The sequence below is a fragment of the Pelmatolapia mariae genome, linkage group LG12, assembly GCF_036321145.2.
Source record: "Pelmatolapia mariae isolate MD_Pm_ZW linkage group LG12, Pm_UMD_F_2, whole genome shotgun sequence".
NCBI classification, from domain to species: domain Eukaryota; kingdom Metazoa; phylum Chordata; class Actinopteri; order Cichliformes; family Cichlidae; genus Pelmatolapia; species Pelmatolapia mariae.
The window spans coordinates 15376584-15389361 of record NC_086237.1 but is presented as its reverse complement, the minus strand read 5'-3'; the positions used below and the strand labels follow the sequence as shown (position 1 = coordinate 15389361).

The following is a 12778-nucleotide window of genomic DNA, read 5'->3' as shown; positions in this document are numbered from 1 at the left end:
GGTGCAAAGAAAACATTGTTCTTTCTATTTATATTCATGTGCTCTCATTATTCAAAATGTACTAATGGAGTATTAGTTTTCTTGGCGTCTAATTTGTAAATGGTGTGCATTATGCAGCCGAACAGACCTTCCCTGTGGGGCTTTCCCAGCATAAGCAGCTTGCAGTAGGTCAAATGTTAATGAGATACTCCTCTGGAAGAATTGTGGAGGCCAGGAGGAGCACACATGTAAATATGCCAGACTTGCTGAATATGCAGCAACAAGACAGAGAAGTTGTATCCGAATGTTCAGAAAAACATCCTCGTGTGATTCTTTGTTTTTCATCTGCATGCAAAGCTGTGTGGTTTATCTCTGAGATAAACACAACTGTTGAGCGCATTATGAGTCTCAGAGGAGGTGTAATTTTTGATAGGAGCAACAGCAATCTGAGCGCTTCTCTTTCTTTGGCTTTGCTGTTGTATTTCAAAAGCAGGCAAAAGAAGAGAGGACGTTACTCCCTTGTTATGCGCGGTGACAGGAGAGCAGCCTAAGCATGCATTATCTCTTAATTGAAAAGCGTTACTCGTGTGCACATTTTTTACATTTGTACAACAAATCTGAGCCACCCTTTGTAACAACATCTGCACAGCAAACATGTAATCTGGAAAGAAACATCTTTGGCAAAACCGCTTGAGACCTTTGCTCCAGATTACATGCAAAATGTAATCAGGAGAGAAGGTCTCAAGTGGCCACTGATTTTAGCGCAGAAGTTTCTGCTGTGGAGCCGCATTTCCCTGTAATCACTCGCTGTCTTAATGACTGGGATGTGAGACAGAAATATCGCCCTCATTCCTTTTCAGAATGAATAAATCTGGCTCCTGCTGCAGCAACGGTGACACTGTTAAAAACATAAAACGGACACAGAGCTTACGGGTTAAAGGTCGTAATTAAAAAGGACTGAACGGTATCATTTTCAACAGTTTAATCTTGCGCCCTCATGACCCTGAAGCAGCTGATTTCCATTCCAGCTGCTCAGTGCAGAAGCTCATTTGTCTGATTAATACAGGTTCCTACATGGAGCGGAGGGCTAAAGGGTGAAATCATCTAGTGGTGTAACTTGTGACGATTGCACACAGCTGAAAGCCACCTTTTTAGAAACAGGTTAATCGCTTTAATATTTATTCTGTTATACACTGTTATAATATTAATTTCTTCAGTAGCATTCTGGGTAGCTGAATTCAGCATTCAATTGAAGCTTCTATTATTGCCATCATTTCCAGTTTTACTACAGAGGTTGCTATGGCGAACGCGAGTCAGAAATGTAAGTCAACTTACAGACTGGAAACTAATTAAATCAGCTCTAGCTCTGAACACTTCTCATCACATAAAGCAAAAGAAAGAGTGAGATTGTGTTGCCAGTATACGGCTTCTCTGGTGGTATATCAGCTGGCGGATGAGAACGGAGCAAAGAGGAACCTTAAGGCTGCAAGTCCCTGATTAGGATGAAGGTAAGGAGATAACAAGAAGGAAGGTGCAACTAAGGTAATGATAATTATTTTTTGTCTTCACATTTCTTATCAAATGTAATCTGTGTAAAAACTAACAATGTTCCCACCGAAAAGTTTATTGTTTAACTTAAACACATATACTGTATTTTTCGGACCATAAGGCGGACCAGATTATAGGGCGCATTAAGCGAAACAAACATTAGCATTCATCCTCCAGCTTCACTGTTTATGTTATGCTAGCATAGCTGTGTCGCTAGCCATCATGTAGCACATCATTATATACCAGCTAGCCCAACTTCAGTAACCTTACAAACGTCACTGCTGTTTAGTTTTCTGTCTTCATTTATGTTGGAAGTGATAGCAGAGCTATACGTTTTAATTTTTCAGAAATTTCTCAGTCAGAACATGCTATATCATGTTTAGGTGGAAATTAGCGAGCTAACTTCCTGCTAACTTCTAACTCCGTTAAATTTAATAAATTCTGTTTTCATGGATGCCTGGATGTTAAACTTAATTGTTACACCTGGTAAGGCAGCAACGCTGATCATTTTATTAAAGATGAAAGAATTTAGACAGTTTTTAACTCTCAGTGTGCCGCAGTGTTCGTTTGACTTTGGGACCTGAAGCAGACGGAGTTTTGGACACAGATTACTCTGTGAGGCTCCTGACTACGGTAGCCGTAATGCTCCAACAATCCATCAAGCGGTGCGGCGTCGTAGCTTACCAAAGTCGTACTAAAACATTTTTTGACAGATTTTTGAGCGCCGTGTACCACATAAAATCGGTTCGAGGTCAGTAAGGACAACCAGAATTCATACATAAGGCACACCGGATTATAAGGCGCACTGTCGATTTTTGAGAAAATTAAACTATTTTAAGTGCGCCTTATAGTCCAAAAATAGGGTATCTTATAAGAATAGGTTGTTATAGTTATAGCAAAGTGTGATTCTTCTTTTAAGGGCATTAAAATTCAAAGCATGAAACACAATCTAAACGCATTGCATCAAACTACCACATGCAATATGGAACGGAAATCTGCAATATGATTTCTTTTTTCAGTATCGCACTGCATATCTCAGCTTTGGTTGAACATTATATTTACTTCTTTTCTTTTATCTTTCCTTTCAACAGTGCTTACTTAGATTGTGAAGTTTACTTTCAGTGGGCCAAAACTTTAATCCACCGTGAGTGAGGTAAGCAGGATTGCATGTTCGGTGTATTAATGAGAGCACCTTGGAGGGCTGTTAATCTAGTAATGGCCTCTGAATAACGTGCCCGCCGATGAAACACCTCTGTGTATTGAGCTGAGTGGAGCAAGGTTTAACTAATAAAAAGTGACAGTAACAAGAAGACTTATCTAAAGCCCCTTTTTTCTGTCTCTCAGCTCCCTTGCATTAAAAAAAAAGAATCCCCTGCGACTCGAGGAGGCGTATTTCTTCTGAGCGGCTGGGAACATGAACCAGTGTCCATAGCTTCAGTTAGCAGGGCCTGAGGAGGCAGCGGGCAGGGAGAGGCACTGAGGCAGAGAAGATGGATGGCTGTGGAGACCAAAGCTGACACTGTGTGAGAAAAGCAGCTCTCAGGTGCTGCACCTGCCATCCATCTCACTTCTGACCAGGCAAGGCATGTGTGGCACTGTTGTTTCACCTTTTGCATACTCTTCATCCACTTAAGGGGCGCGTGCACGCACTTAAAAACACTAACGCACAAGACAATGCCCACAAGAGAACCGGCCCCAATAGTAGACATCCACACTTTCAAATACACTCAAAGCGAGCCTTGATTGCCCTCGGCCTTCATTAGGCCAATCCTTTTCCTTATTTACTGTTTGCAATGCAGTGTTCTTTAGACTTATATTGATTGATCACAGACACATGACCAACAGAGCAACAATCAAAACAGCGCACATGCAACGCAAAAGAACAGAGGCTGAGCTTGATCAAAGACCTAGAAGATATCCTCCAGCTCGCCCAGATGCATTCCATCATCAAGGCTGCTATCGAGATGCTACATAGGGTTTGTAATTACTTCGCTGATATAATTTGTGTTCCCATCTTTAGCTTTGTGAGTGCATCACTGCGGGGCCACAGCACCACAGTGAACCCCAGTGCAATCGGAAACAGATGCAATCGTTAATTATGCAGGCAAATGTCCACCGTTTAGCCAGTCTGATGGCCAGCCATCGGCAACGTGCTTATCGTACTTATGGAGCAGTTTAGGGAGTTGGGGAGATGTTCATGCCAACACTCCTGCCAGATGGCAGGCACCGCAGCACTAAAATGGATGTAAAAGCCCTATTTGTCACCGAGTTGAATGATTAGACCCGTGGTTGAAAAGCTCACTGACGCGGTGTCCTGTTGATACAGAAACTCACTGTTAATTTATTGCCTCAATGCTACTTTTAAATAAAGCCATTAGAATGGGGGAGCTGGGGGTACTACTGAGTCTGATTACTGAATTTAAATAGATGTTGAGACGAAAACGGAAAAATACACTCATACTTGCTCATACTTCATTCCACTCAACTGGGTAAAAGGATAATCTAATTGCCCTTCCTGTGGGTAGCGCGATGACGGCAGTACAACACTTTATCTGTGACCTTTACAAAAGCCTCGCTGAGAATGACAGGTTCGTTTTTGCCGTGACGGACGGACAGGTGTGGCTTGTCTTTTCTCAATCAACCTCGAATTTGTATTTCCCTTGACTGGAGCTATAGCCATCAAAAACAGGTTTATCATGCTGATGAGAGAGTATTAAGTAAAGCTTAATGGAACATTCAGACAGTGATAAAGCACACAGACAGCTGTTGAGGACTGGATGCACAGCGCTTCTTAATGTGCTGATAAGCTGGGGGAGGGCTGCACTGTGGAACTGAGTATGGAACTTAAAGATACAGTCAATATTTTAAGTTAATGGTCTAAAAAAACCATGGATGTAGTCACCAACACGTACAGAAGGGGACTTCATTTTCCTTTCTAACGATGTTGCCAGAGAGCAGAAGAGTAGGAGAAGAAAGGAAAGAAGTGAGGCAGCATTAATGCTTTCCTTTTGGTTCATTTGTGTATGACTGGGTAAATGAATTAAAGCAGGAATGATTAAAAGTGACACAATAAAAAGAGGAAGCAGGGATTGGTTTTTGGCTCCGTTGCCTAAGCTAAAAAAAACACAAAACAAACAGGAAACCAAATAATAAAATTAAGTACATGGTCTAATCTTAAAAAGCAACAACAACAAACAAATGTGAAACTATTTCATAATACTTCTTGAAATCCAGCGACAGCTGAAATATTTGATAAACCACCTTCAGACTCAAGTTTGCATGTTTCCTTTTGCAAAAGAGCCGAGTACCTGAGAGAAATGTTGCTTCCTGACAAGGAGGACAAGTGCACCCATGCACAGCTGTCAGCTCAGATAATATGGTCCTTTTCCAGCATTCACAATTGAATTAAAAAAGGGGAATTAATAATCCATGACTGTCTGCTCACCCACTCACCTTCAGTGAAGCACGCATGAGCAAGTCGAGGCGGAAGTCACTTAGAAAGTGTTTGAGGTATTGATTTGACTCTGTGAGTGCAGACTGTCCAGGAACTGGCACTTCTGCACTTCGGTGCTGCCTTTAAGGCCGCTTCTTAAGTCAGGACACCTTCCTGGACTTCACTCAGCAACAGATTTATGACACTCTCAAACAAAGCCAATTAATAAGTGAGTCTTGTATGGAAAATGCATTTCACGCCTCCTGTCAGACAATAATTCACTGACTTGGAATAAAGCTGATAGTGTCTTGAATAACAATTTGTAAAACCTGCCTCTAATTGGGTCAACGTAAATCTCTGCTTGTCTGCGCTGACAGCCAACCTCGACAAATGTAGCTTTGCCGCCGCGTGCTTCTGTTTGATCTTCGCCTGGATGATGATAACAAAAGGCTGCAGATGACCGTGAAAGCCATCAATGAAACGGTGAGTGCGGGTTGGAAGCATTTAATTTAAATCCAGTTTTGAGGTGCCAATCTCGCCGCGTTGCATCGTTTCACCTGTAAAAGGGAAGTAACAGACTGACGTCTTGAGAGACAGCCGTGATATTAGGCTAAGGATAATTAGTCAGCTGGTTGAGGCATTGGTTCTTGGGAAATATGGAAAGGCTGTTTTTTGAAACGTGTCTGTATAAATTTAGCCTTCATTACCAAGTATGTCAGAGGTCTCCAGAGGAATTACAGTCTTTTTAAGATGGTTCTACAAGTGCTCTCATCTCTATTCAAAAGCAAAAGTAAGACGGAGCCATGCTACTAATCTCCGCGATCTGCATACACTCTACAGCACTGTGCACTGATCCTGAGCATACCCTTTAAATAAAGGAAATAATGAGGTATATGGCACACATAGTATTATTTGCTCCGTGTTAACCTTGATGACTCCTGCTGTTAAAACTGCTCTTAATGTCTTCAGGCTTTGCTGCTCAAATAATCCATCCCGTTTCCAGGAAAGATGGTTAACAGCTATGATATTTTCAGAGAAATGTCATAATCCATACTAAATCTCATTTCGTTCAATATTCGCTTATATTTGATGGCAAAGGATTTGGGTAAGAATTAGGGAAGATGACTAATACTATTAGTGAGCGGTTCCCCATTCTGAGGTTTTGCTGACCAGATGATTTCAACTTTGCTGAAATAACAGGCCCATGTAAATCGGGGACAGAGTTTCTCTTATAATACTGGAAGCATGTGGTCAGCCGTGACATTGCTGACCACTGCAAACTGCAGGGTGGCAAAAAATGCAATTTTACCTGAGAGTGAAGTTAGTCAGCTGAGCAGAGCTGGCCATGAGTATGTAGAAGGTGGCGATGTCAGTCTTCTTTAGAGGTTTGGAGGATGTCCGTATGACGATGGCATTGCCGAGCTTGAGGCGCGAAAGTGTTGCCATCCCCTTAGGCACCTGCAGAAGACGCACGCTTCCAATCCTCTGCATGGGAGTGACAGGAATAAACTCTGCCTGCTGCTGTGAACCCCCCCACCGACTTCCATCCACAGAATTGCACTTCCCTCTGACTTTTGGCTGAGCCTGGTAGTACAGCTCCACAGGGTTCCCAGCAGATGGATCCTGCCTCTCTCTACTGGTGCCCTCTGACCCTGGAGCAAACCAGCCAGGCGTAGGAACCAGCTCGGCCATGCAGGTCCCCCTCTCACCTCCTATGGCACAGGAACCCCTCACCTCCTGGGTTTGCCAGAACGCATACACCGTCACACATGGTAGCTCATCCAGCGCGCCTTCCCCTCTGTTCCAATCCCTGCCTGCAACATAGAAGAGCACCCTGACTTTGGGCTTGGAGGAGAAAACCCGAGGCGTCAGGACAAAGGCCTGGATTTTCCAGTTAAAGGTAAAGACCTCTGGTGCATTGAAGAGCTTCACAGACTGGACCATATCTAGAGGCACGAGTTTCTCTGCGGACATGGTGCGATAGCTGGCATTGACCGCCGGCTGGCGGCTGGCTCGTAAAATAACAAAGGGCTGGATGTGACTCTGCATGCTGGAGTTCCTCATGAAGTCCTGCCCAGCCTCTTTTAGGAAGAGGTAGTCGGCATCCTTTACTTCGTAGCTGACCGGCAAGAAGACAGGGAAAGGCACTGGGCTCTTGTTGTCGGTCAGTTCTTTACTGCTCAAATCTGAAAGAGGAAAATTGAAAATTACACTACTGTTGCAGGACAAAACGTTTACGCTACTTCTGAATAAATCTACAAAAACTGGACTGAAGGATTTCACTTTTTTGTCACATTTGAAGACCAGCAGTGCCCCCGAAACACACGAATATCAAAGTCATACAAGTCCAACTGATCAACTGAGTGGGACTTTAAAATATTAGACTAAAAGGCCTCTGGCCTTAATCTTAAAAGTCCTATAGCAGAGGTGGAGCAGATGTTAAACTCTTTGGCTTTGTCACCAAATTATTGGAATTGTAAAAGGTTACGAACTGTGTTTGTTTTATGAAAAAAGACAACATTCCCAGTGTCCTGGTGTCACATCAGATTGCTTTGATGTGGCCTTAAAATACATTAACAGAGAAAATATGAAATGAAATATGAAGTCAGGATGAGACCAAGTAAGAGATGCTGCTTTCCCCAAAAGTCAGATCAGCCTGTTATTAGCCGAATTGTAACAATCCAACGCCCATTTGCTGACTAAAGCCTTTTTCTCTGCACAGTATGTAATTGTTTCCAGGTAGTTAATCAGGTTGCAGACAGATAGTGTAATAAAAAATATAGACTTCTATGGAAATTATTTTCCAATATCGAAATGCTCTTTACAAAATGTCGCCTGCCGTGTTGTCATGTTCAAAAGTGTCTCTGTTTTCCCTCCATAGCATGAGAAGGTACAATCTGATACATCTGGCACAAAGTGGAAATAAGCCATCAAACACTGGGATTAAAATGGCTTTTCAGATTGTCTCTAGGCAGGGGGAATAAGTAGCGACAAACAGGGCTGTGCATCATTATATCAAATGAAAGAAAGTAGATTTGATGTAAAAGACCAGCATGCACCTGAAAAAAATGGTTACTGGTTAAGGTACGCATTTGTACACCAGCTGGTCTGTGTCGGTGTGTTTTGTACAGTGATAACAGGAGAGTTACAGGAGTACTGTAAATACTAATCCCAAGTGTAAAGAATGACCTTTTTGCAATCGCTGTGTCAAATCAATCGAACAGCATAAATGTCCCCTGATCTGATTTCATGGCGTTTGTTTACCGCGCTGGAAATCAGCAGAGGTCACTCATGCGTCATGTGTCCTCATTAAGTGTCCATTTTGACAGAATTATGAAGATTATAGCTGCTGACCCGGGTGTGCACTTTTGATCTGGTGGCTAATTGCCCTACTTGGTGAATTATGAACACAAAAAAACAGAAACACTCATGTTTACTATAACAATCTGGATGAGGCTGCTGTGAACATGGCAGCAAACCCAAAGTCAGTGTCTTAAAAAAGAGATCAGATCTACAACTACTGACTTATGTATATTCATGAGAGAGTGAATGCCACATATCTGCCATTGAATTATTAATCATTATTTATCAAATGAGGAAGGTTTGAAGTTTTTCTGTGTCAAATTTGTTCCGCGTGTCCCTCATGGCTGCCGGCTCTTGATGGGTCCGTCTATCACGACCGCTTCTGCTTTTCATCCCCCCTCATCGAGCCTGTCGAGCTGGCCTGACACTTCACACGGCAGCGACTGTACTGTACATGTCACTATCATGTCAGCCCAGCAGCCCTCAGAGGACGACAACAGCGTTTATTTCCTCCCCTTCCACACACAGACAATAGTGTCAGTCATGTTCACTGAGTGGGTGACACACTGCATGAGGCAGAAACTGGAGCTAGGATCTAGGCTATCCTGGCTTAGCCTTCCAGTGGGCACTGACAGATGTGCTATTTAATACCAGAGCTGGCAGCACCTCCAGTTGGAGTGAATATAAACTGGCTCGCTGTGTTCCAGGAGGGAGCATTCATCGCCGCTGTAAAGTACGTCACATGCAAGCTCACATCTTTATGTTTGAGTTTAATGTACACTTCTCGTCATTTCACATCTTTTTTTTCTTGATAATAGAGTTTCAGTTGGAGCACGCAATCTATCTTCAGACTCCAGAGGCTGTTTTGCTTACGATTGGCTAGAAGGTTCGTGCTTCTGTTTGGCAATATTTAAGATATTTATCAAGTAGCCAGTGCAAGCAAAACTTCTCCCATGATGAGAGTCCAGCCCTGAACATGAGAGCAAATCTGGCACACCAGCTGTTCCAGCCTCTCAAATCACTCACTTTGAAGACACTGAGCTTCCCGTCCTCCTTGGCTGAATCAGGGAGCACAAGTGTTACCATGCAGATGTTCACGCCACCAAAAACTGTTGTAAAAACTGCAGCAGGGAACATATTCAGTGGCTTCCACCTTAGTGGTGTACAGTATGTAGGTTAAGTGCTTTCTGTGTGCGGGGGAAGAAAAAAAATGCTCCTTTTTTGTGCCAATGTTTTGTTGATAATCAAATCTTTGTTCATCCCTCTCTGTGTCCAAATGAAAATGCTCCCTGCATGAAATTAGATTTACAAGCACTACCACTGAATGTTAGCAGAAAATTTACTTCAGGTAGGATTTCTTACCGAAATGAAAATGAGACGATACAAAAACGGAGCTTTCCGTGTGTCATACCGCTTTCTTTCTTTCTTTTATTTTACTTCAATCATTTGTTCAAAGATACCTAATAAGAGCTTTACTGCCATGCATCAATATGGTCGTGTTCACTTCTTGCAGTACTTTAACCTAAGAAGTTGGTTTGCTCTGTTGTGCGTGTAAGAAACAACAGTCTGCTTATTTAACAGCTTCGAGACTTCATTCATCGAAGGCATGTTGATTTCAAAATAATGTTTCCCCATCGCCGGCTTTAATAAAAACACTTGTGTCTAATGAGCTGCATTTTGCCCCGCAGTTTGTCTCGTGGCTTTGTATTAAAGGTTTTTCATTTGCACATCAGCTAACTGCTTTTCAGTGTGCTTTTCTTTTAGCGCTATTTCTTCACTTGTAATCAATCTTTGTATTATTCTAATAAAATGCAAAAAGCCCTAGCATCCATTGTGAATTCTAATGCGCACTAATGGCTTGTACCATATGTGCAAAACAGCTTGCAGAAGTGAGTCGATTCCCAGTAGCATCATGGAAGACAAACGGATGTCTGCGCTGGAATTAGTAATTGAGAGAATGAAAGATGTGTTCATTTGTGGCTCAAAAGTTTCTCTTTCACGCTGCCGTGAAAGGTTTCTTTCCCCTTTTTTCATTTTTTATCAGATATCGCATATACAGAAATGTGCTGTTTATAGATAGAAAGTGTTGGCAGTGGCTCAGATGCTAAGCGCACTAATTATGCACCTGCATTTTCTTAATCTAATGTTAGCACTGTGTCTGTTTATCCTCTGACTGGCTAACCTCTCCAATGCATCTAAGTTTAATAGAACATTATAGGTTCTCATTAGGATCTGACAGGGACACTTAGGAGTCCACTTGGGAGATAAACAGCAGCGTGCAACAGAGGGAAGAAAAGCTGTTAGTACATCCATGAATTTTTTAAAAAGTTGTGGAAAGTTAAAGTACCTTTCAGCAAAGCAGTTAATTAACAAAGCGCAAATAGAAAGTGGGAAAAAGGGCAAAAGTTTGGTCCAGCAAGAGGTGGAAGACGTGTAGGAGCACAAGCACTGCAGTGTGGTGTCTGCTGGAGCAGGGTGCTAACAGGGTGCTAATGAAATGCAAATTTACAAAGATCTGAGTTTGCTTACATCTGCCCATAACTCTTTAGGGCGTTAGAGTGTGTATTCATTAAAAAGAAATCATGTTTAAAACCTTTCATGGGTAGTTTCTGATTAACAATAAAGATTGGATTGCAAACATTGGAACTGTAATCTAATAACAGCAAAGCTACAAAACCAACCATGATTGTACACACCTTTAAGTAGAAAAGTTACCAGCCTGCATAGTCTAGTCAAAGCATCATACCCTCATCTTAAATGCATTATGAGGGGCTTTATGATGTACGAAAACACTCCAATAAATGCACTAGTGATCATATGGCATGTAATGCTCTGACTTGCTGTTGGAAAGAGGGGAGAAAATAAAGAAGAGGAGGGAGGGGGAAGAGAGAGAGAGCGAGAGAGAGAGATCTAGGGAGGCTTAAGCTTATGCAGTGATTGGTAGGGATTGCAATGTCCAATGAGACTCTTAAAGCGGCTTTAAAAATCTGTTTTATCACAATTTCTCAATTTTTATCGTTTTATCCCCACAAATCAGCCTGCCTTCATTCCCTGGAAATGGTCATCTAAGGCAGTTATAGGCTTTACACAAATGCCTTTGTGATGTGCTTTTTCTTCTTCATTATCAAGTTGGAAATCTAGATTGCCTGCTTCTTGTTTGCCTCACTGTACATGAAAATTGGGTCCCCCAATTTTTTTTTTTCAGAAAGCCAAAAGAGAAAGTAATACTTCCACCATGACAAGAAAGGCACTGAGCATTAAAGCACTCCTCACGTTGTAATATAAACCCATCAAGTTCTTTACCCCTCACTGATTTAATCCTAAATGTTTAATAGGCTATTTTACTCACTGCTGTGACACCCTCTCCTGCAAGTAAGACACATGTGCTCGTGTTACCCTCACTGGATCGCTGTATCACAGTGGAATAAGATGTAAGTCACAAATGAGGACATTTATGTATTATTTATGTTTTTAGAAGATGCGTTAATCTTTAACGGCATTGCTGAGAGTAGGCCCACCTCCATTCAGCAATATGTACACATGATGGAGAGTTCAGTCTAATAATTTGTTTTCAGCTGTTACAGTGAAAGCCAAAGGTTCTTTATGTTAATTCATTGCACTTTGACATGCGCTAATCTTGAACTCATTTCTCACGTTTCTTCTTTTTTTTAAATTTAAAAACAAGCAAACTAACCACTTCGTTTTCACCTACCTTGTGTAATGACTGCTGTAATTGTTGCAAAGACTATCTGTAAGATCCTCCAGCTCTGCCAGTGCGTGCTCATTTTGGCACCCGGCGCTGCACGCTATTCCAGGCAAGTTCCCTGCGTCCGTGCGGTTGGGTTTTGCTTCAGTAGGTTAAGAAGGGGGTCCTTTCATCCATTCCTGCAGTTCGGACGCTTTCCATAATCACACCTGTGCGAGTATAAGTGGTAGTGTAATCCGTATTGCTGGTAAGATGGAAAGCGCATCGAGGTCTGTTCAAGTCCCGGCTGTGCGTAAAAGTTGTGCGTAACGATCCTTGCGGGGCTCTTAGTGTCCGATCACAAGACGTGGGGCTCTTGAGGTGAAACCGTGTGACTGAGAAAGCTACGTTTGGATCATTAATACCCTTCTAAACGAATTATCTCGACAAGTCGCTCAGATTGAGTCGGTCTCCCAGTCTGCCGTCGCGGCTGGGACTCTGCGGTGTTAAACGGTTGAAAGCAGATCACTGACTGTCTTGTGCGCAATCCTCAGGGTACTAAACTCATCATCTGTCACTGTTCACTCGCTCAGGAAGCCACGTCCAGTACGCAGCGAGTAGGATTAACCCTGCCTTGCGTTTGATAGTAATGTCAGAAATGATCATAGGTGCCGGATTTCTGATCACTTAATCTGCTTCAGTCCATGATGACCCGCGCTCAACATTCAGTAAAGCTACTATAGTCTGTTTGTGTTTTGGAAGCTAACTGTCCAGATCTCATTAGTGAAAATAAACAAACACAAGGGATAAATGGGAATTCACGTGGACCA

The 12778-nt window shown here is 42.4% G+C and overlaps 1 protein-coding gene across 1 annotated transcript in view; it reads right to left on the bottom strand.

Annotated features, from left to right (window-relative positions):
• Nucleotides 1-12504, bottom strand: part of LOC134639479 (transmembrane protein 132D) — a 28939-nt gene extending 16435 nt beyond the window's left edge. Inside the window, exons 1-2 of the mRNA XM_063490685.1 lie at nt 11976-12504; nt 6270-7146 (exon numbers count right to left, since the gene is read on the bottom strand). Coding sequence (XP_063346755.1) covers nt 6270-7146; nt 11976-12048 — 950 coding nt within the window. The 5' untranslated portion in view covers nt 12049-12504. The remainder of the gene's footprint in view (nt 1-6269; nt 7147-11975) is intronic.
• Between the last annotated feature and the right edge of the window lie 274 nt (nt 12505-12778).